A 21,752-nucleotide genomic window follows, 5' to 3' on the forward strand; every position below is an offset into this window, starting at 1 on the left:
GAAGCTGTCGTCATGCTAAATATGGGAGGGCCTTCGACAGTCAGCTCAACGCGTTATTCTCCGTCTTCCCATTACTAACCAGGAGTAGGTCGAAGAAACGCACGACTTTCTCAAAAACCTCTTCCTCGACAGTGACCTCATCCCACTACCCTTCCAGCGCTTCCTAGCACCATACATTGCTCGTCGAAGAACACCGCAGATTGAAAAACAATATGCCGCTATTGGGGGAGGTTCGCCTATCCTTCATTATACGAAGCTACAAGGCGAGGGCATGGCGCAACTTCTCGACGAGCTTCATCCACCAACCGCTCCACACAAAGCATATGTCGCATTTCGGTATGCTAGACCACTCACACAGGACACAGCACGGCAAATGAAGGCGGACGGTGTCAAGAGAGCGATTGCGTTCACGCAATACCCACAATATAGCTGCAGTACAACAGGAAGCAGTTTGAACGAGCTATATCGTCGTGGAAAGGGTGGAGAGATGGGTGATGTCCAATGGAGCGTGATAGATCGCTGGGGAACTCATTCTGGTTTCGTCGAGGTACTTGCCGCCTGGGTTCACATACACAAAATCTTACATCCACACCACAGGCAGTTGCGCAAAATGTTGAGGCGGCTTTGGAGAAATTTTCACCCCACACACGCGCCAACGCCGTTTTACTCTTTTCCGCACATTCTTTACCAATGTCGGTCGTCAACCGCGGAGATCCATATATATTAGAGGTTTCAGCTTCCGTGGCGGCGGTCATGAAACGATTAGGTCACTCCAACCCTTATCGTTTAGTATGGCAATCCCAGGTTGGACCATCAGCTTGGATGGGGATGCAGACTGGTGAAGCTCTCAAAGGGCTCGCACGCCTCGGGAAAAAGCAAGTTGTGCTGGTCCCGATTGCCTTCACGAGTGACCATATTGAGACGTTGTATGAACTTGACCTAGAGTATGCAAAGGAGGCAAGAGAGGTTAGCAGTTCTTCTGGTCGACCCTGTTTTAACCTAAGCTTTCTAACGTCCGATTGTAGCATGGCATCGAAATACATCGAGCAGAGTCTCTAAATGGTTCGCCGATCTTCATTCGAGCGCTTGCCGACATTGCCGCAGAACATCTTCGCGATTGCGCCGCGGGGATGGGACCTGTTGGCGTGCAATTTGGCTTGCGGTGTCCAGGTTGCACAAACGCAACGTGTGGCAACCAAAAGGCTTGGTTCGCGCAGGGGGGCTGATAACGAGTGGTAGAAGCAACGTTTACAGTAGTTACTGTGGTACAGTTGGGTTGAAGATGTTGTGAGTTACGTGTCTATGAGAAGCTAGTGGTTGTGGGCCGCGGTCATTGTCAATATGATAAGATAAGATAATGATTGTGATTCTTGCCTGGGGTTGGTTATACAGCCACTATAAAGTCCTACGCCGCATGAGATTTCAGTACTACCAAGCCCCAACTTGATCCATACCTGCCTGCCATGGTTCGCACAACTGTTGTGTCTGCTCCAGGGAAAGTTCTCATCGCTGGTGGTTATCTTGTTCTTGATCCAGCATACCCTGGCACAGTCGTGTCCACTTCCTCTCGCTTCTACACTGTTATTCAAAGCCAGGAACTTTTAAGTAAGAACACGATACGCGTGCGATCACCGCAATTTTTGGAGGCTACGTGGTCGTACTCGGTGCTCTTTGAACCAGCTGTTGCTGTGGAAGCATCGCCAGAGAAGTAGCTTCTTCGCACTCCCTTCGATGCTCATGCTTTTTAACTCGGGTTAGCTCCAGCAAAAATAAATTTGTTCACCTCGCACTGCAGAAAACCATTGCGTTGGCCGTGGAACTGCGGGGTGCTGCACAAATTCAGGAAGCATTGACGCATGGCTTTGACATAGCCATTGTCGGCGATAATGACTTTTATTCTCAACGCGCGAAGGTTCCGCATATATTAACTCTTGCCTCATCTCTCTCATCTTTCCTTTCTTTGACAGTTAGAGTCCCTGGGCCTTCCCCGTACACTCGATTCGCTTACTGAAATAACACCCTTCTGCGCAACAGAAGTTCATTTGTCTGATGTCCATAAGACTGGTCTCGGTTCTTCTGCCGCCCTGATCACTTCCCTCACATCTGCCATCCTTGTTCATCTTTCTGTGATCTCCGAGTCATCGCTTGCTGAGGATGACAGCAGAGATAGACGGCAGGCTCATAACCTTGCCCAATATGTTCACTGTCTGGCTCAAGGGAAGGTTGGCAGCGGCTTCGATGTCTCAGCTGCTGTCTTTGGTAGCCACCTTTACTCTCGGTTTGATCCAGCAGTCATCCAGGATTTAATGAGTGACGACGCAGTACGTCTCTCGAATGCTAATATCACCTTGTCCATTGACGCTTTCTAGTTACCATCACAACTGCCGTCTGTGCTATCGCCGTCTAACGCAGCTTGGAACTACCGCATCGAACCATTCAAGCTCCCGCCCTTGACTCGGATCGTGTTGGCCGACGTCGATGCTGGCAGTGATACCCCGTCGTTGGTAGGGAAGGTATTGAAATGGCGCAAAGAAAACAGCACAGAAGGTTTGAATTTCCTTAATACCTCTCATCATCTCAAAGAATTGTATTGTAGCTGAGGCATTGTGGAAGAACCTTGACCAGCAAAATCAGTCCTTGGCCCAAACCCTTCTCCACCTGGGAAAGCTCGCCGAAGACGACTACGAGAATTACGCGAGTGCAGTGAAATACATTTGTTCTTTGCAGCCTGTACAAGTAAGGCGTTGCTGAACTGAAAAGGAACCTGATCTCATCCTTCTTATTTCAAAGTGGGTAGCAAATCCTCTACAGCCCGCTTCGGAGCAACCAATCATTGCAGCATTCTATGAAGCCCACCATATCTGTGAGGTCAGTTATTTTTTTCTCGAAAGCCGTGTTCCTTTGTGACTCCCTTTGGTTTTCGTATTTCAAGGCCATCCGTGAGAAGATGAGGGAGATGGGCAATCTTTCTGGAGTTCCAATTGAGCCGATTGAACAGACAACATTATTGGATGCTTGCGCTTCACAAGCCGGTGTAATTGGAGGTGGAGTTCCGGGCGGTACGCTGTTCTTACTTCTGAACTTGCTTTTCAGCACTCATGCTTTCACCAAAAGCCGGGGGATATGACGCCATCTGGCTTCTTGTCTGTGATCCCCCAAGTTGCGCACCAGATCAAAGCCCACTCGAACGCATTGAACATCTTTGGTCTCATTACGAAAAGCTGGACGTTTCACCTCTATCCGCTCAGGAAAGCACGGCAAAGGGTGTCAGAGTAGAGGCGCTGGATGATATACCTGGGTTGAAGAATGCTATATCTGTGTCTTGATTACGATGTATCCTAATTTACATGCCAGCCATGGGTTGGGGTCTACGATCTAAATAAGTATGTGCACCCATTACACTATACACATAGTTTTGTGCGTCCTTCTGGCGTCCATGTCTTCGCAAGCGCAAGAAAAAGAGATATTATCATAACAATGAGGCCAAAGGCAGCGCAGATGACTGCGGGAAGTTTTGTGCGGCTATACCAAACGAGCTGTTTGTCGCAAAGCTTGATGTAGCAAACTGCGGGAAAAATAAAGGCCAAGGTTGTAGCAGAGACGCCGCCTGTAATCTCAAGCATGACACCTAAATCGCATGTTATCAGAGCCACTGTGGAGTGTTCTTAAGCTGATCAGCAAATCGTTGTGATGAGAAGTCGCACCAAACATCGATGAGAATAGAATGGTCGTGGTGAAGAAGACATGGCGTTGCATGTTGAAAGTTTCGTGAGAGAAGAAAAATTGTTCGATGACCTATAAACATAGAACTCAGGCTTAGACGAAGTTAGAAAAGGTGTATCCGGGACGAACCTCTCTGCAAACGAACAACTCTAGCGGCAGCGTCGTGAACATATTCAAACCGAACGCAAATCTTGCAACGTTAATCAAGGTGTCATTCTGTCAGAATCTCAGCATGGACTGATCATCTTCAAAAGTCGAAAATGATCCTCACCGGCGAGAAGTTGTTCAGAATATTTCCCTCCGTTTTGTCCGTAAATACGACATATGCTGAAACCGCCAATGTCGTACAGGAAACGAGTGAGATAAACGTTGATATGTGAGTCACTTTGGCAAATCTGTCCAAAGTAGGTGTTCGCAAACTGCCATATATCAAGAGAGAATTATGATGGCAAACTAGATGACGAAAATGTGGTTAGGCAACAGTTGAGGTAGCAGGGGGCGCGGCAAATACCAAAAGCGAAACTGATAACCCCGATAGCTTGGAAGATTCCAGGCCCTATGACTGTAAATTTCTTCGAAGGGTCACCTTTCAGCTCTGATGGAGCATGGGGCCCCTCGATCAGTACTGAAAAAACAATGACCAGCATGCCAACCAGAGCGAGACCGGAGGCACGAGATAGTTTATGGATATCACGATAAAGGGATAGTGGATAAGAAACGCAGACGGTACAAAGGACAATCATGAACTGCCGGTTTGCCAAGAGCTTAAGAATGGGTATCGTAGAGAGTTTTGGGAATGCTGAGCGCATGACGTGGGGGATGGTATCACCAATGATAATCCCAAAAGCACACATCCCTAAATTCTATCGTCAGTCCTTCACATGGGGTGGAAGAAAAACACAGACCTCCGAAAGCAAAGGAAAATTGAAAGAACGACACGGCTGCTCTTCCAGAAGAACCAAAGCAGTGATTCATGACGTCGATGTATGAATGTCCACCACTAAGTTTTGCGTTGACAACGATGAGTCGAATAGTCCAGTCCGTAACAGCGCAGAGGATTACGAGCAACACAAGTCCAGTGAAGAAACCAGCCTGCCGTACGGCGTATGGTAGACCTGAAAACGAAGCATGAAAAAGTGGTTTGGGACCATTTATGATTGACAAGTACCGATTATCCCTTTCGATATTGTATATGAGGGGTCAAAAAAAAGAACAGCAATGAAGAGTGCTCACCCGCGCCTAAGATGGAATTGGCCATGTTGGCTGTTGAGTTTAGAAGACCCCCGCCAGAAGTCCTCTTGGAGGCAAGCGCGTCAAGGTCAATTTCGTCTTCCATCGACCCGTGTCCATTATGTTGATTGAGTGGCAGGGAAAAATCCGTACTTCTTCGTGCAGATGAATCAATGAGACCCACGAGCAAAGGCATAGATTGATCATTGGGAGTGACGCGAGTGTTTTCAAGTTGTCGTAAAGAGGTATCATCGTCGAGGTCGTCGGGATCTAAGTCGTATTCTTTAAGAGTATAAATTATCAACGCGGTTCGATAAAGATGGGGAACGTACATGCCTGCTTCACGGCTGGAAATGGTTGAGCGCAGGGGTTGTGAAATAACGTGGACTTGATCATGTTTTAGAGCGTTGTTGTCAGGGTCAAGTGCAGAGGTCGCGTCGAGGTCGTCGTCGTCGTCGACTATAGAGAATAAGGAGTGTTCTGGGCTGAGAAGGGGATTCGTGTCTTCATTGACGCTACGGAACATATTATAGAGTTGTTATGGACTGTTATGTATGTCATTTCGGACACTTACCCCTTCACTATGCCCAAGTTGCTCGTCTTTCTTTTCTATGCCTTTAACTACATACTACCTCTAGTTGCTGCCGCGCAGCAGATACCCGCAAGCTCTCTTGCTTCGCAATATTCACTCTCAACAAGCACTGTTTTCCCATTTCCCTCAGCGACCCAGGCTTCCGCAGCCGCACAATCTTTTATAGTCTCCTCTTGGTCTCTGGGAAAAGGCCGCATTCAGGACGGTCCTAATAACCTCGCCTTCGTAAACGATCCATACCCTGATAGCACTCCCACTGCGTCTTCTGGCCAAGTCTCTCCCAGTAGTCCCGTCTTGCAAGTCACATACCCGGCTGGTAGTTATTCCAATGATACAGGCGGCGCACAGCTCTACACGCTCTGGAATTCTTCGGATGGGTCTAATTTTTCCTCCATGCTGCTGTCCTACGAAGTTGCGTTCGAAGCTGGCTTTGATTGGGTAAAAGGAGGGAAATTACCAGGATTGAGAGGAGGCTTAAAGTCTACTGGTTGCAGCGGAGGGAATAAAGCAACTGGTCAAGATTGCTTCAGTTTTAGAGTGATGTGGCGGCCAAACGGAGCCGGAGAAGGTATTTCGAAATCGATTTATTCTCCGATTTCTCGCTAACCAACCATAGTATACGCGTACATTCCCAGCCCGGATGGGTTGTGCTCAACAAAGGGCATTGTTTGTAATTCAGACTTTGGAATTAGCATTCAGCGAGGTTCTTTTAGTTTTGTGAGTGGCCAGTAAGTTTGACCACATCCCATCTATTCCGGTGAATCATAACATCCTACCGTTCGGACTAGATGGAACAAAATTACCATGCTTGTACAACTCAACAATCCACCTGACGAAGCTAATGGCAATATTCTTCTCTAGCTAGTATTAAGGGGTCTACTTATCCGGAATGGCGTTCTGATTTACATCCACAGTTACAATGACCTTTTGGCTCTGAGCCAGCAAAATTTGCAGATCCGGAGCAATTCTAGTCTAACTGCCAATGGCTTTTATCTATCGTAAGTCGTTTGTTTTTTCGGACTCAATGTCATCTCACACATCCGGATAGGACATTTTTTGGAGGCAAGAGTGCCATTTACCTGCATTTTTGTTTGTCTGACCATTCGTGTAGGTTCCGACTCAAGCTGGGCCACCCCAAATACCACCCATACTTTTTTCCGTAACATTCAGATGTGGGGAAACGGAGCGTCGTCAAATCTCACAGGCCAGCCGGTCAAAAGCGATGCTCACCATCATGGCGGTTCAATTACCACATTGACCGCTGTCGTGATGATTGCCACCACACTTGTCGCCCTTTGCGTGTAAGCAGCGGCTACTTGTAACGTTCAGGCATAAGGCTTGTAATTTTTGTCATTATTTCTACCCTACGCAAGGACTTTTGCACGTAGATAATTTGTAGTACGCATTGCTGGGACTTGTTGGAATTCATGTAATAGGACCAATTATTCATCAACATGTGAACGATTTGTCACCAGATCTGTTATATCCTTGAGCTTGAACACACTCGTTCTATGGCCTTTTCTGGTGCGCTCGTAGGTTCATAAACACGAGTTTTATCAATGTAATGACTTAACCCACACAACCAGACACTGACTGATCTGAATGATTTCATAACACCGGCACAAGCGTGCATCAAGCCCGTCGAGCAGTCGAACGCAAATCTCAGTGTTGAGAAGGAAGCGGGGACAGCAGATGTGCGTAGTCAGACCACCGATAGATTTACCCTCATCTGACTTTTTTTTTTCAGACAGAGATTCATATTGACTCCAGTGGCGCATACTACGAGGTCTCAGGGAATGATTCGTCTTCCCAACCAACTTCATCGGGGAAGCAATTGGAGCAAGCACAGATCAGCTTGAACGATTGCTTAGCATGTAGGTAAGTACATTTCTTCCCCTGGGTTTCCTCTATGTAATTGGTGAACTTTTAGTGGCTGCATCACATCCGCTGAATCCGTCCTTATCACCCTCCAATCTCATACAGAGGTTTTGAATTTTTTGGAGGCAAATTCTTCATCATCCGAATCCTACAAGATTCCTGTTATATCGATAGCTCCACAGTCTCTGGCATCTTTAGCCGCTTCCCTATCGCATTCCTCCCCTACACCAATCACCCCAAGACAAGTCCTACGTCGGGTTGAGCTGTTTTGCAAAAACGTACTAGGCTTTGCCCATGTCTTCGACACCACATTCGCTCGACATTTGGCACTGCGTGAGCACGTGGCCGAGTTTGAGGAGCGTCGGTTGAAAGACCAAGCTGGGGGAGAGGATGCTGTGGGACAGCTTCCAATGCTGGCGAGTGCATGTCCGGGGTGGATCTGTTACGCGGAAAAGGCACATTCAGAGATGCTGCCGTTTATCGCCACCACCAAAAGCCCGCAACAGGTTATGGGAACGTTGGTGAAAGAGTGGATGGGCGCCAAGTGGGGCAAACTGTGAGTTGAATGTAATTGTCGTCCATGGACGTTCACCCTCCTTTTATTTTATTTTGATAGGCCTCAGGACGTTTACCACGTTTCCGTGATGCCATGTTACGATAAAAAGCTTGAGGCTTCACGGCAAGACTTTTACAACGAGACTTATTCGACAAGGGACGTCGATTGTGTCATTACAACGGGAGAACTCGAGTTGATGATGCGAGAGAAAGAATGGAATCTTTCCTTGCCCCGTGAGCTGGATGACGCACCCTGGCAATCGAGCAGCTCCAGTTTTGACCTCCCCGAACTCTTGCAACACCCCGGATCGTCATCTGGATCCTACCTTCAATCCATTGTTTCCCACCTTACTGCCTCGTCGTCGATACCGCTTCAACTTTCTGTCAAAACATTGCGAAATGCCGACTACGAGGAGCATGTTTTGACTGAGGTTGGCAGTGGAAACATTGTCTTCAAAGGGGCCAAGTGCTATGGGTTTCGGAATTTGCAAAACGTCGTGCGAAAGGTGGGCAGGGAGCGTGGAGTAAGAGTTGCTGGTGGAGCTGCTGGTAAATTGGGTGGACGGGCCGTTGTCGGAAGGAAGACTCAGCACAGTGGGCGGTCGTATGACTACATCGAAGTGATGGCGTGTCCAGGTGGTTGCGTGAATGGTGGAGGGCAATTAAAAGTGCCAGCGTCCGGTGCTGGTGCAGCAAAAGATGCAGAGGGATATTCAAGGAATTGGGAGGAGGAAGGTGTCGCAGAGGAGCCAATTACGACCAGATGGGGAGATAAAGAGTGGACGCGGAAGGTGGAGGAAGTATATTGGGATGACAGGACGCCGGCGTCGGATGGAACTGGGTGCTCGTCAGAGAGTGCGGTGGAGTTGGCGGATCGAATGACTGAACTTGTTCACAGAGAGTTATGCTCGAAGGAAAGAGAAGGAGGAAACATATTGCGAACGCAATATCGGGCAGTAGAGAGTGAGGTGATTGGTCTTGCTGTTAAATGGTGACAATAGGTGGATTATATATTCTGTTGTATTTTTACGAGTAGGTTGTGATAGGTGATGTGTGGACTATTAGAATGAACCGTCGATAAGATAAGATCTTTGTTATGTGACGATCTTTCAAATTTTTCCGCTATCATGGCTACCTCATCCTCCATCTCCAGCTACCAATCCGACCTCATTGAACATGCCATGTCCGTAGAAGCTCTAAAATTTGGGTCGTTTACCCTCAAATCGGGGCGGTGCGTCCAGGCGTTCACAACTCGACGCACCAGCCAATGAATTTGTGATCGCACTGTCAGTGTCTCGCCATACTTCTTCAACGCTGGGCTTTTGTCAACGGGACCAATCCTTGCCACCCTTTCAACCGCTTACGCCACTACCATTTCCAATGCGCTTTCATCTAAAGCCGTCCCAACTTTCGATGTCCTGTTTGGACCTGCATACAAAGGGATTCCGTTCGCGTCTACCGCTGCACTCGCACTTTACACGCAACACAACATTTCCGTTGGATTTGCATATGACAGGAAAGAAGCCAAGGATCATGGTGAGGGAGGAAAGATGGTTGGGGTTTCGGTAGAAGGGAAGAAAGTCGTCATTCTCGATGATGTGATGACCTCTGGAAAAGCTGTACGCGCAGCAATCGAGACGGTCAAGCAACATGGTGGAGAGGTGGTGGGCGTGGTTCAGGCATTAGACAGAGAGGAAGTTGGTCAGGATGGGGTCAGCAGCACTGTTCAAGAACTTGAGGATCTCATCGGCGAAGGAAGGGTTTTCTCTATCTTGAAGATGCGAGACTTGATGGTGTGGCTGGAGAAGAAGGGGATGAAAGGGGAGTTGGAGAGTATGCAACAGTACTGGGACAAGTATGGTTTGAAGTAAAGCAAACCTAATTTTGAAAAGAATTCTCCAATAAAAATAGGCACTTTGAACCACGAGCCTGGTGGGTTTCTTCTTGTAGATCACGAAGGAAAGAAAAGATTCAACACATATGTATGTAACAGAGAGCATATCTAGATTACCTGATACCTATGGGGTGTTTACGGAGGTGGAGGGGGTGGCTGATGATTTCCCGCTGCCCCGTCAGGACCAGGCTCAGGGGGTGCAGCAGATCCTGACGCCGCATAATACTGGCTGTACTGTTGCTGCTGTTGCGCAGCCCATTCCTTAAATTGAGAGGAGTTCACGTCGTACCCATACGCAGCCCTGAATTACGAGTAAACAGCCGCATTCCAAATTAACAGAGGGATTTTCGCTCACCAATACGTAGCGAAAGCATCATGACTGGCCTGGTCAGTCCCAGGCGGGGGAGGACCGCCTGCTGGCTGTGGTGGCATTTCACCAGGGGGTGGCGGAGGTTGCTCGCCCGGCGGTGGTGGAGGTGGAGCGCTTCCTGGAGGCGGTGCGTATCCCTACAGCAACATGAGCGAGACGATGATAGTTAGTCTCACAAACCAATTCTCCGATTCGAATCGCGTTAAAAATGTGATGTGTGAGTGGAGTGGACAAATAAGATGAAGAATGAAAGCTCATGTACCATAATCCCACTGGGACAGAAGAGATGAGAACGAGAGAGAGGGGAGAGAAGACCTACCGCCATAGCGCTGTACGCTGCGTACTGGGCTTGGGCCTGATGAAGTTCCATTTGCTGTTGATGGATGATGGCTTGGGCTTTGGCGTGCTCGGATCGGACGACGAGGAGAAGGTCTTCAGTGAGTACCTTTGCACGAGCAACTTGACCGTCTTCGGGGCCTCTGAAATGAAGAAGGTAAGCTCAGTTACAGGGGGAAAATTTGAGAGACGCACGATATGTGGATGTACAGGGGCTCGTCACCTTCACGCCCAGTTTCCTGGTCAATAAACCCAGACCCGATGCCTTTGATCTGAACACGGGTGCCAGTCTCTTGTTGTATATACTTGACAAATGATCCTTGAGGCCCTACGACCTTGGCTCGGACATTAAAATTTCGAATTGTCTCTAGGCCGACTGGAAGTTTCTCTTCAGGCCATTTACGCTTTAAGGTTATACGGGATTAGTCGCAGGAGCCTATGAGAAAGGAAAAAAAAAATCTCACCTTCATCAACGACTTCTTATCCTCTACCAACGACCCAAGGTCTATAGACATCAGCTCGTCGATCTTGTCCAATGCTTTCTGGAGTATCTCCGGGGTGGCGGCAGTGACATGTAGGTAGAGAGGTGGATCTTTCTCTGTCGCCTTGGTACGATCAGGATACCATACTCCTTTGGTGCTCACCGAAGCCCCAGTTTCTTCGTGGATCTAATGTATTGTTTAGTCGTCAGGAAACTTTGAAAAAAAAATTAAGCTCACCTCTGTTTGCGTCGATCCTCTAGTTAACATATATCGATTCCTGACGTCGTTTATATCGATATCCTTTGAATAAGCCTCGTTCAAGCCACCCAAGGTACCATCAGCGAATTGAGCTGCAATTTTGGCGGCAATGGCAGCTGCGGCTGCAGCAGCTTCTGCAGCAGTTTTGCCGTTCACGATTGACGCTGACGTTGAGAGTAGTTGCTCTTCGGTCGTAGAAGAGGCAGCGGCTGGCGCTGGTTGGTCCCATTTGGACGACATCCTTTGGGTATGCTTGTGATGATGGAGGCGAGAGAGAAGCTTGTAAAGTCTTTGTTTGGCAACCACCCTCTATCCAAACCAAGTCGACGCGGTCTTGATCCTCCATATCGACCTTCACGTTTAAACGTCACCGGACATCCCTTTGATCATCATCATCTTCATCTGCGTCCTCCCTGAACAAACACACTTCCAAGGCAGACACTGACTGATTCGAATGACGTCATAACCCCAGCACAAGCGTGTATCAAGCCCGTCGAGCAGTTGAACGCAAATACCGGTGCAGATGTGCGTAGTCAGACGACTGATAGATATACCCTCATCTGACTTTTGTTTTTCAGACAGAGATTCATATTGACTCCACTGCACATACTACGAGGCTCCAGGGAATAATTCCCACCTTATTGCCTCGTCGTCGATATCGCTTCAACATTTGTTGAAACATTGCGAAATGCCGACTACGAGGAGCATATTTTGACCGAGGTTAGCAGCGGAAAATCTGTCTTCAAAGGGACCAAATGCTATGGGTTCTGGAATTTACAAAATGTAGTGCGAAAGGTGGGCAGGGAGCGTGGAGTAAGGGTTGGTAGTGGAGCTGCTGGTACATTGGGTGGACGGGCCGCTGTCGGAAAAAAGAACTAACACATTGGGCGGTCGTATGACTAGATCGAAGTGATGGCATGCCCAGGTGGTGCGCAGAGGGATATTCAAGGAACTGGGAGGAGCAAGGTGTTGCAGAGGATGGCATGGCCGGCGCTAGATGGGGAGATAAAGAATGGACGCGGAGGGAGGAAGCATATTGGGATGACAGGACGCCGGCGTCGGATGACTCGTCAGGAGTGCGGTGGAGTTGGCGGATCGAATGACTGAACTTGAGGAACAGTGTTGCGAATGCAAAGAGAGTAAGATCGTTGGCCTTGCTGTTAAATGGTGACAATAGGTGGATTATATTCTGTTGTACTATTAACGGCTAATACGAGTAGGTTGTGATGAATATAGAAGAGGGCTATCGTCGACGCTTGGCACCGGCGCCATGATACCAGTATTCGCAACTTGTGCAGTAAGCGTTCGTTCGTACGGTGATTGTTTCTGAATGATCTGGATCGAGGTACTGAAAGGGATCAAATGAGCAAAGGGTATAGAAAGAAAAAAAAAGATAGATAACGGACGCGTTTGCAATTTGGACAATGGGGACAATTTTCACTGTGGTAGTCAGAATAGATGCAGTATTCGCTCATGCAATCGCGCCTGTCAACCTTTTTTGTCTTGATAAATGAATAGTCAGAAGGGAATGATTATGAAGACAAGGCTGGCATACGATGATGTAATGGCCGCAACCATGTTGTGTTCCTTCGCTTTAAAAGAACGATGAGAGAGAGAATCGGTGAAAAATGAGTTACTCACGTACGGAGACTGCACATTTTACCATCGTAACTGGATACAACCCCGTTCCTATTTATACCAAGTAAGTACGTCACCGTCTACAACACAACCCGTGACCTGTGTGACATCCATACTCCATACATACCGTGACGATGACCACCCGTTCTCGTACAAGCCTCTTTCTTTCATACAGAAACTCACGTCCTCGTGCCCTCTATCACGACAACAACGACGAGAATGAACACTTAATAACGGCTTCTCATCTTGTTATCGACCTCCCAGACCTTCCTCCAACTTGGTCATCACATCTCTTACTGCCTCCGCTCCTACTCACTTTTACATTTTACATAGGGTCGATTATGCCGACAGAGTCCAGGAGCTCCTCTTGGATACTCACACAAAGAGTATTTCTCTTCTCGACCTTTCTTTCTACTTCTCTCTCTTATTTTCTTTTTCTAGTCGCCTCTCTCGACAAGCTGCACGCAAAACACGTTCTTCCGGGTTTCTCGGATCGCTCTCATGAAGAACGCGAGATAGAGGCATTAACAACGGATATCACAAAGGTCCGTTCTCGTCCTCTTTCCTTCACCTCTCTCATTGCCTTTTTCCCAATTAGGATTTTCGTCATTGTCAGTCTCTTATCAACAAAATCAGTGCCCCTCAATCCCATGCTTTTCCTCCGGATCACAAGAAGTCGAGGCACGAGGACCTTACTGCCAAGAACGTTCAGAGAGGCCTTGCGGCCAAAGTGCAGGACCTGAGTGCTGCATTTCGAAAAAAGCAGCGTGTTTACATGGAAAGTTGGTCATCCTCCCCCTTATCTCTTCATCATCCCCATTTATTTCCTCCGATCCCCTTTCCTTCTTCCGCGCGGCAATTTGAAATTGTCCTATCGATATCTTCCCCGCATTCAACCTCCGCACATATTCATCTTCTTTTTTTGCATCCAGAAATCCAAGGTCATGCGATCAAAAATCAAGATCTTCTCCTAGCTTCCGGCGCCATCTCTCTCAAAGGTTCCGATGGAATGAGCGAGGTAGACGATGATGTTCAAGCAGCCGTAAGTGCGCAGTCACAATCCTTCGCACCTGACCTCCTACAATCTCACCTGAACCCATTTTCTGCCACATCCGTCGCCGCTTCTATCCTCACAACAGACACATACACGAGCACAATCACAGTCACTTGTTCATGTCGAGCCTTCATTGGAATTGCATTCGCGGGACCGAGAACTCACCGAAATCGCGAAATCGATTGCTTCTCTTGCGGAGCTATTCAAAGACCTTTCCGTCCTCGTCATCGATCAGGGGACACTTCTCGATAGTGTCGAATATAACATTGAACAAACTGCAGTCCAGGTAGAAGAAGCTGTAGAGGAGCTCAATGTTGCAACAAAGTCGGTGACCCCCCACCCCTCTGCCCTTCTGCTATAAACACCCCTCCCTTTCAGGTATCAGAAGAATACCGGAAGACGCAAGTGTATCTTCCTATTGCTTCTCATCATCTTTGGTCTCGTAGTCGTTCTCCTTTTCAAACCGAAGAAACGCGGAACATCTAGTCCCATTCCTTTGCCCTCTTCACCGTCGTCACAGCCTATCCCAGACTCGTCAAACCTTAGATTTATGCGGACGTTTACTCCACGGCCACGATTATTCCCTTAACAAAAAGCGACATTGACGAAGCCCAGTTCTTAAGATACCCCCTGGATTCAATATATTACGAGTAGTACATTAAACATTTTTTATTCTCCCCGCGTACGATGGCAGACTTCAATACAGCTATCGAGGTATCAATAGACCAGTTTCGGCAACACTCCCGGGCCGCCCGCTCAGTGATTTCACTTACTTTTGGTGCTGGCCAAACAACTACCCGGGCAGGCTCTCTTCCCACTTGTTGTGTATATCCCTTGTAAGGCTGTTTGCTAAACAAAATTGATACCTCGATACTGCATGACGACATATCTGAATATTCTCGTCTCCACGTCGACCATCAATGACGGTCGTCGGCTTTGCAATGGAGTTCGAGGGTTGCATGGACCCTGCCCTTCCCTGCACCCTGCCAACCCGATGACGCCAAGACAACGTCTCTCAAGGCCACTTCTAAGTTGAAACAACGTCAAGGACAACACCACGAACACTCATTCAAAGTTCATGTACCCACCTGCGGCACCGCCGTCTTACCCCCCAGGTCCATCTATTCCAGATCAGCAAAACGTTGATATTTCTGGCATTCCAGCTTCATATGATACAGAACGTGGAGAACGCAGAAAAACCCAAGGATACAATTCGCATAATGGACGCACATCGAGCTGGGACATTTTATCTGGAGTAAGAAAGATTGAACAATCCTACGAGGAGTTCGATTCCCGTAACGCTAGTCAAGCGCACCTCATATACGCTGACGGTGATACCCCGAAGAACAAGGTGCGTTTTTTGATTCTTTTCCGTCGCTGTATTTATTGATACGAATGAACATGCTAGCTCTCACGACTTTATAATTTTTTACTCAATGTGTCTATCGTGACGCGATGGATATTGTTCATTGTCCCCGTCCTCGGCATTATCTGGATTCCCGGCATCCTCTCGATCACTACATTTCCCCATGCAAAGGTCAGTTCGGCGTCTTCATTTTCCGTCATCTCACTTAGAAAAAAAAAACGATGGCAGGTATGGGGTGTTAAACTAATCTGGTGGAGTATCTGGTTGAGTGTCGTTTGGGGAGGTGAGCCCACATTACCTTTCATATTTTTGGTTGCACCCTTAAGGAAAACAACAGGATGGTGGGCCGCACTTGCGACCTCGTAAGCCTTTCCGCTCGTAACAAACGCACTCAGATTAAATAACATGAAACCTTCAGCCGTGTCATACCAACCATCATAAGATCTACCCTAGGTATCGTAGCTGTTGGAACGAGACGCTACATCGATTGGCTGCAAGCCTTACATAGGTGAGGCATCTCATCCCGTTTCTCCAGTTAAAATTAACCTGTTTCTCAAAGGTATATAGCGCTGTTTGCGTGGACGCTCGCGGCATGGGTTTCATGGAATCCCCTCATCAGCATTCATCAAGACAATGCTGCTGGAGATAAGAGCACTCAGGCCGTCACCTTGATAGGCAAACTTCTGTTTTCACTCTTCCTCTGTGCCGCAGTTCTTTTGTTCGAGAAATTTGCTATTCAGTGGATTGCTGGTAAATTTCACGAACGTTCATATGCTGGTGAATATTTCTCTTCTTTTTAATATAACCGCTCCTTTGACACATGTCTTTTTCAGAACGAATAGCTGATCAAAAGTTTGCTGTCAGAGCATTGGTGACCTTGTACAGGCATTCCGCCAACATTCCTGGACGAACTGATCCATTACAATCGTCGGCTCAAAAGGGAATGTCCGTAAATCCCGGTCGAATCTTCAAAAAGTTGAGGCATGGGGTTCGAATAGCTGCCACGACCACGACAACCGCTTTGGGAAACGTTGCCTCGGAAATTGCTGGCAGGTGAGGTGAACAACACCCCCCCCTTGCAAGTATTAACTCTGCCTGGTAGTTCCGTTCTCCAACCCAATTCTCCCCCCGCGATGGTTAAAACTGCTCTAGAATCTGCCAATAAATCTCGTCTAGTAGGTGCTCTTCAAGGTTCACTACCACCTGTTCTTATCTTTTCAAGCTTGCCCGTCGTCTATTCTATTCCTTTGCCAAATCCAATAATGAATATCTGTTGGTGGAAGATATTGAAAAATATTATTCAAATAAAGAGGAGGCTGCTCAGGTCTTTGCTCTATTCGACAAGGATGGAAATGGGGATGCATCTCTGGATGAGATTGAGATGAGCTGTCTGTAAGCACCCCTTGCTCCCATCGACGTGATTCAGAGCTCATGCAACGGCAATTTAGAGAATTTCATCGGGAACAACTTTCTATCGAAAATTCAATGAGAGATCTAGACAGTGCTGTTGGCAGGCTGGACAACATTTTAATGACCGTTTACTTTGTGGTCGCGATACTCATCATCGCTGTCGCATTGGTACATTTCTTTGATCCTTACGAGTACATGACAATTTTAACAATCTATACAGGAGACTCAACTCGTTACCCTCGTGACTGGCACAGGAACTTTGATCCTTGGTTTGTCTCCGATCCTATGCATTCGAAGGAAGAGTCTTATACCAGTCATCATCAAACAGGTTTAAGCTGGCTCATCGGCGGAAGTCTACAGGAAGTTCTTACCAGTATCATTTTCCTCTTCGTCAAACATCCGTTCGATGTCGGAGACAAAGTCATCCTCAACAAAGAATCGTACACAGTGAAAGAAATCCGACTCTTAAGCACTATTTTCCTCGATTCCAGTTCCATTCTTGTTCAAGCACCAAACAATATGCTGAATTCGTTGGTGAGATGGAACCTTTCCTGATACTTTCTTTCGTTTCTCTAAATCCCCCTCGTTGACAGTTCATACAAAATCTTCGACGTAGTCCGCAGGGAGGCCGATTTTAATCTTGATTTTAGCTTGAATTCTTATGTGCTCCTCTCTCCCACAGATGTCCGAAACATTTACTTTCGATGTTAGCTATGCAACAACGTTTGAGGATCTCGAACGACTTCGAGAAAAAATGTTGACGTTCCTCGAGTCTGAACGACGTGACTATCACGCGATGTTCGATGTAAACATCAAAGGTGGGTTTAGTTGCTTCTACTCAGAGGCTTGCCTGAAAATATTGGCAATGTCTAGATATCCCAGCTCAGGAAAAGATGACGCTATCAGCCGACATCAAGTACAAGAGTAATGGCCAGCAAAGCGCTATCAAAGGTATGTGAATTATGCTTGTGGTTTTGTTATCTATAACTCACAATAATGAAGCAAAACGCAGAAACAAATGGATTTCTGCTCTCAAGGCGGCCTTGCTGGAGTTAAAAGTGTTTGGACCCAGTGGGGATCCAAGTCCGCCACCCACCACGTCTCGCTATACCAAAGTACCTTGGGACCTCATCAGTGCTCAAGATCGAGAGGCCGCAAAAAGCCGACTTCGTCCTCGCCCCGACCATCAGCAACCCGATCAAGGTTGGGATTTGAGGGATAAGAACAATTGTATGTGTCTATAGATCTCCGTCATACAGCTTGATCACTCATGTCCTTTGGATCGTAGTCGACAGCGCTGATGACATTTTTGATGAGGGTGACGAGGTTAGTGGACACCTTTTTTTAAATTGTTCATCGTAACTCATTTTGCACAAGGAGTCTGAGACAAGGTTGCCTGCCAGACCGAACAAGGGATCGTGAGAGTGGTCAGTCGGAATCTAGAAGTATCTTGCATGAATTTCTTCCACCATACGCCTATATCTATATTTCTAAGTAGCTATTATTTTTCATGCTTTGCTCATCAGTAACAGGGTTGGAAACTTTGAACTTCGAACAAGGTCGGGAACCGGCGCTCGCGCCACTAAATGATTTTAGTACCTTGTAATAATTAGAATCCAAGGACGAACTGGTTGATCTATATAGTAACTTTATGAGTGAAGTAATTATATATCTGACATCCCCGTCTATCACAGCAAATCCCCCACGCGCTTCCTAACCTCTTTCCCTTTCGCGCTACCCCGCCCCTTCATCTTCCCAAACACCACCACCTTTCCATGCTCACCCGCCCGACCCGACCTGCCAGCCCGATGCAAAAAGTCGATCATATTCCGCGGCTCATCAACGATGAACACATGCTTAATCGATGGGTCAAAGTCCAGACCTCGAGAGAGAAGCGAGGTAGTGATCAACACAAGTGGTGTCGTTTTAGGATCATTCAGAGCCAGAGCCGGAGTAGACGAACGTGAAGTTGTTGTAGATTTCGTTGACAGTGGACGTAAGAACCCGTCGAGATGGTGGTTCGACCCTCTCTTCCTAGTTTCGCTGTTACTTGTCAAAGCTACATTCTTGATCTCCCGTTCGTTGAGGTGCGAGCTTAACTCCAGGACTTTAGTGCTCTTGTTGCAAAACATGAGCACCTTGGACAGGTGTCCGGTTCGTAGATGAAACGTCGACGAGTCCTCAGCCCAGACTCTGCGTATCCGCCGCTCGATGTCTACAAACTTATTCCCCCCAGTCCAGGAGACGTATTCAGTCCGCAAGGTCTGGGGAAGGTGGTGCAGCCGTGGCGAAGCGAGTCTGATAAGAGATGGATGGCAAATTTCGAGATAGGACGCGAGGGCAGTGGGGATGGTAGCGCTTGTTAGGAGGAGATTGAATGGGTAGGATATGGGCGTAGTCGGTAGTGCGGGCGTGACGGGGACAGGATGTCCACGAGCAAGACTGATGTCCGACAGGAGTGTTCTAGTCGTTTCTTGGAAATCGGGATCTGACGAGAATTAGCATAAATAAATCAGAAAGATTAATCATACACACCGAAGAGAACATCGGCTTCATCAACAATAACCCACTCCACATTCGCCAGACCCATCTCAGGTTTATTCCTCCACTTGCCAAACCCAACCATCTTATCTCTCCCCCTTCTCAACGTCCGCTCTCCTTCCTCCTCATTCTCTTCCTCCTTCCGATCCCAGCCCCGACCACGAACCATCTCCATCAACTTCATCGGCGTCCCCACCACCACATCCACAGGGAACTTGTCCTTCTTGACCTCAAACTCACCCTCCCCAATCATCGTATCAAACTGCGCCGCCATCTTGCTCGCGGTCTCATCCTGCTCTTTCACGCTCTTAACATTCGCTTTGGACGCACACAGCACGCGGAGTTTGACGTTGTGCAGCAGGGATTTGGCGAACCCTGAAAGCTGGCGCGAGAGTTCATGTGTAGGAGCCAGAATTAACGCCCGTGGGTTGTAGGCCCGTGCTTGTTGTACGTGGGGTACTTCCGTAGCGGCTGTATCGAGCTCGGCTTGCTTTAGGTTTTGTAAGAGAGGGACAAGGTATGCGATGGATTTCCCGGAGCCTGTTTCGGAGGCGAGAAGAAATTGTTTCCACCCTGGGCTCTGGTTGAGCAACCACTTCAGACTGAGCGATTGGATGGGCGTGGGCTTCGCATTAGCCCCAAGCACCTCCTTCAGAGAAGATAAGAGCCCCTGGAGGATGGGAGGTGAGGTGAACTCTGTGGAAGCTGGGGAGTCTGTGGCAAGTTTTGAGAAAGCATTATTGTCTGTTGTGGGAGCGAGAGAAACGGATTGTGGTGGATCGTAAAACTCTGAGGGTCTCTCTGCCACTTCCTCTTCAGGAAACACCCGACGCGGCACTGTAGGCCTACCGCTACGCCTTTGCTCTAGTTGCGTGTTTCCATAGGGTGAAGTAGAGTGGCCGGTGTTGTTGTCAGGCTCCCGTCTTGGTACCGGCCCAGAGGAGGCAGAACGGTCGCTCCTACCTCCTGAAAACTCCCGTTGAAAACCCTCACTATTGATCGCCTCTCGGGTCCCCTGTGCTGCAGAGTAGGTTCGACGCGGCGTGCCCCTGTCATAACTTTCGAACCCCCGTTTCGCCTCTAGTTGTGACCTTCCGTAGGGTGACCTAGACCGGTCATCGTAGTTCTCAGACTCTCGCCCTGCGTTCCTTCGTGATGGATAACGCCGAGCTTGCGCGTCGCTCTGCACTCCTGTAGAGTCTTGCTGGAGACTCCAGCGGCCAGTCCGACCCTTCCAATCCTGCTCGCTCCTGTACGCAGATCGTCTCCTAAACGAAGGGTTCCGATCGACTGGAGGCTCCCAAGGCTGGTTGTTCGTGTGTGGCGCCAGATCGCGCTCAATGGCGGGTTTAGGAAAGGAAAATGGGCGGAAGGACCTCCTGGTGGGTGCAGCCTTTAACCGATCACTCCCAGAACTCGGCTTCTGATTCCAGAGAGCTTTTCTGGGTGCATCGCTTGAGCGACTATTTCCAGAGCTCAGCTTCGCATCCTGGCGTGTAGATTGCTTTGGTGCTACCTCCAAGCGACCATTTCCAGACCTAGGCTTCAAGTCTGAGGCCAATTTTCGTCTAGAGGCACCTACGACACGTCAAAGTGAGCAACAAAAAAAAGAGACAGAAAATGCGGTAACCGACCCGGTTTCGACGGGTTTTTAGACAAGATGTTGCTAGTATGAAACCATAGACATAGCTGGCCTTTACGACATATTTCAGAAGTCGTCCTTGGGGGCTGCCAGAGCAATCCCGACATAAAGGAATTGGCAAAGGGTGGAGGAAGAGAATAATATTTAGAATCGGGCCATAATGAGCGGACACAAAAATCGTTCCTCCACTCTGGAACAGAGAGAGATAAGTCGCGACTCCAATGCGACCCGCCAACTTGTCGCGCGAAGGCTTCCCACGAACTTCGGGTAGTTCCGCGTTTCGTCGGCTATGCTAAATGCGAATTTCGAGCCACGATATCATCTAAGTTACAGCGTTTGCACTATTGGTACTGAATTTCGTCGAATGGCATCCAAATTTCTGCAAGCACAGGCTGGCGCTCAAAAACATATCACATAGACGGCCCGGATGCGCGATTGGCTCATCCACAACTACCTCAGTCCGAGGACAACACGGATACAACCAGGTTTATCTTTGTCACACAAGAAGATAGCCATGGGGGAAATTTCCTTTCCGTTGCCCGCAGATTACAGCCAGCTTGTCAGCATTTTGTCAGCCCTCCTGCGCGCATTCAGCGACAGGGGCGCTCACGAGCCAGAAGGAATGTCCAGAGAAAGGAAAAAGCATTGAATCCAAATTGAATCTTACGTTAACCAGTACAGTGGGGTCTCCGATCTCGGCCAAAATTCGAGCGCGTTTGGTCTAACATACTATCGATAATCGGGCGCCGAGCAAGAACAATACTCAGAATAAAACTGAGGAAC

The 21,752-nt window shown here is 48.1% G+C and overlaps 10 protein-coding genes across 10 annotated transcripts; 7 read left to right on the top strand and 3 right to left on the bottom strand.

The window, feature by feature from the left end:
- Positions 1–12: 12 nt before the first annotated feature.
- LACBIDRAFT_313652 (uncharacterized protein) lies at positions 13–1,226 on the top strand (the record flags this gene model as incomplete). The annotated part of the gene is made up of 4 exons (XM_001877324.1): positions 13–39; positions 89–547; positions 598–966; positions 1,026–1,226. 4 exons carry the CDS (start codon positions 13–15, stop codon positions 1,224–1,226), a joined length of 1,056 nt encoding a protein of 351 aa, XP_001877359.1.
- Positions 1,227–1,463: 237 nt separating this feature from the next.
- On the top strand, positions 1,464–3,326 carry LACBIDRAFT_246613 (uncharacterized protein; the record flags this gene model as incomplete). The annotated part of the gene is made up of 8 exons (XM_001877325.1): positions 1,464–1,708; positions 1,759–1,912; positions 1,968–2,321; positions 2,370–2,547; positions 2,597–2,736; positions 2,798–2,863; positions 2,933–3,059; positions 3,115–3,326. 8 exons carry the CDS (start codon positions 1,464–1,466, stop codon positions 3,324–3,326), a joined length of 1,476 nt encoding a protein of 491 aa, XP_001877360.1.
- A 75-nt stretch (positions 3,327–3,401) lies between these two features.
- LACBIDRAFT_247252 (AAAP amino acid permease) lies at positions 3,402–5,059 on the bottom strand (the record flags this gene model as incomplete). The annotated part of the gene is made up of 8 exons (XM_001877689.1): positions 3,402–3,652; positions 3,705–3,795; positions 3,853–3,939; positions 3,995–4,176; positions 4,235–4,579; positions 4,629–4,838; positions 4,886–4,900; positions 4,957–5,059. 8 exons carry the CDS (start codon positions 5,057–5,059, stop codon positions 3,402–3,404), a joined length of 1,284 nt encoding a protein of 427 aa, XP_001877724.1.
- Positions 5,060–5,527: 468 nt separating this feature from the next.
- On the top strand, positions 5,528–7,018 carry LACBIDRAFT_313655 (polysaccharide lyase family 14 protein). Its single transcript, XM_001877326.1, has 6 exons — positions 5,528–6,113; positions 6,162–6,273; positions 6,334–6,405; positions 6,460–6,543; positions 6,594–6,607; positions 6,657–7,018. The coding sequence occupies exons 1-6, from the start codon at positions 5,537–5,539 to the stop codon at positions 6,848–6,850; spliced, it is 1,053 nt and encodes a 350-aa protein (XP_001877361.1). The 5' UTR covers positions 5,528–5,536; the 3' UTR covers positions 6,851–7,018.
- A 38-nt stretch (positions 7,019–7,056) lies between these two features.
- LACBIDRAFT_246707 (uncharacterized protein) lies at positions 7,057–8,973 on the top strand (the record flags this gene model as incomplete). The annotated part of the gene is given in 9 exon segments (XM_001877327.1): positions 7,057–7,077; positions 7,132–7,193; positions 7,212–7,239; positions 7,293–7,423; positions 7,476–7,979; positions 8,040–8,484; positions 8,563–8,654; positions 8,742–8,804; positions 8,835–8,973. 9 exon segments carry the CDS (start codon positions 7,057–7,059, stop codon positions 8,971–8,973), a joined length of 1,485 nt encoding a protein of 494 aa, XP_001877362.1.
- Positions 8,974–9,117: 144 nt separating this feature from the next.
- On the top strand, positions 9,118–9,917 carry LACBIDRAFT_172704 (uncharacterized protein). The gene is made up of 2 exons (XM_001877328.1): positions 9,118–9,209; positions 9,270–9,917. Exons 1-2 carry the CDS (start codon positions 9,160–9,162, stop codon positions 9,847–9,849), a joined length of 630 nt encoding a protein of 209 aa, XP_001877363.1. The 5' UTR covers positions 9,118–9,159; the 3' UTR covers positions 9,850–9,917.
- A 2,143-nt stretch (positions 9,918–12,060) lies between these two features.
- On the bottom strand, positions 12,061–12,976 carry LACBIDRAFT_313660 (uncharacterized protein; the record flags this gene model as incomplete). The annotated part of the gene is made up of 5 exons (XM_001877690.1): positions 12,061–12,525; positions 12,580–12,666; positions 12,725–12,820; positions 12,874–12,910; positions 12,960–12,976. 5 exons carry the CDS (start codon positions 12,974–12,976, stop codon positions 12,061–12,063), a joined length of 702 nt encoding a protein of 233 aa, XP_001877725.1.
- A 108-nt stretch (positions 12,977–13,084) lies between these two features.
- On the top strand, positions 13,085–14,749 carry LACBIDRAFT_293070 (syntaxin-like t-SNARE protein TLG2). The gene is made up of 7 exons (XM_001877329.1): positions 13,085–13,236; positions 13,290–13,342; positions 13,398–13,501; positions 13,555–13,738; positions 13,889–13,998; positions 14,096–14,334; positions 14,389–14,749. Exons 1-7 carry the CDS (start codon positions 13,091–13,093, stop codon positions 14,597–14,599), a joined length of 1,047 nt encoding a protein of 348 aa, XP_001877364.1. The 5' UTR covers positions 13,085–13,090; the 3' UTR covers positions 14,600–14,749.
- Positions 14,750–15,088: 339 nt separating this feature from the next.
- LACBIDRAFT_232188 (uncharacterized protein) lies at positions 15,089–18,030 on the top strand (the record flags this gene model as incomplete). Its single annotated transcript, XM_001877330.1, has 15 exons — positions 15,089–15,361; positions 15,419–15,547; positions 15,605–15,659; positions 15,714–15,738; positions 15,795–15,884; positions 15,936–16,153; positions 16,210–16,429; positions 16,479–16,551; positions 16,599–16,768; positions 16,825–16,954; positions 17,007–17,055; positions 17,115–17,320; positions 17,469–17,604; positions 17,660–17,737; positions 17,789–18,030. 15 exons carry the CDS (start codon positions 15,089–15,091, stop codon positions 18,028–18,030), a joined length of 2,094 nt encoding a protein of 697 aa, XP_001877365.1.
- A 444-nt stretch (positions 18,031–18,474) lies between these two features.
- LACBIDRAFT_313663 (uncharacterized protein) lies at positions 18,475–21,076 on the bottom strand (the record flags this gene model as incomplete). Its single annotated transcript, XM_001877691.1, has 3 exons — positions 18,475–19,274; positions 19,322–20,905; positions 20,962–21,076. The coding sequence occupies 3 exons, from the start codon at positions 21,074–21,076 to the stop codon at positions 18,475–18,477; spliced, it is 2,499 nt and encodes an 832-aa protein (XP_001877726.1).
- Between the last annotated feature and the right edge of the window lie 676 nt (positions 21,077–21,752).

This window comes from Laccaria bicolor, genomic scaffold (genome assembly GCF_000143565.1).
Source record: "Laccaria bicolor S238N-H82 LACBIscaffold_5 genomic scaffold, whole genome shotgun sequence".
NCBI lineage: Eukaryota > Fungi > Basidiomycota > Agaricomycetes > Agaricales > Hydnangiaceae > Laccaria > Laccaria bicolor.

Excerpts from the sequence above, each read along its gene's own strand:
- LACBIDRAFT_313655 (XM_001877326.1), top strand. The coding sequence starts at position 5,537 with ATGCCCAAGTTGCTCGTCTTTCTTTTCTATGCCTTTAACTACATACTA. Across the intron at positions 6,114-6,161 it reads GCCAAACGGAGCCGGAGAAG|TATACGCGTACATTCCCAGC; the intron begins GTATTTCGAAAT and ends AACCAACCATAG. Across the intron at positions 6,274-6,333 it reads TTTAGTTTTGTGAGTGGCCA|ATGGAACAAAATTACCATGC; the intron begins GTAAGTTTGACC and ends CGTTCGGACTAG.
- LACBIDRAFT_172704 (XM_001877328.1), top strand. The coding sequence starts at position 9,160 with ATGTCCGTAGAAGCTCTAAAATTTGGGTCGTTTACCCTCAAATCGGGG. Across the intron at positions 9,210-9,269 it reads TTTACCCTCAAATCGGGGCG|TGTCTCGCCATACTTCTTCA; the intron begins GTGCGTCCAGGC and ends TCGCACTGTCAG.
- LACBIDRAFT_293070 (XM_001877329.1), top strand. The coding sequence starts at position 13,091 with ATGACCACCCGTTCTCGTACAAGCCTCTTTCTTTCATACAGAAACTCA. Across the intron at positions 13,237-13,289 it reads CCAGACCTTCCTCCAACTTG|GGTCGATTATGCCGACAGAG; the intron begins GTCATCACATCT and ends CATTTTACATAG. Across the intron at positions 13,739-13,888 it reads GCAGCGTGTTTACATGGAAA|AAATCCAAGGTCATGCGATC; the intron begins GTTGGTCATCCT and ends TTTTGCATCCAG.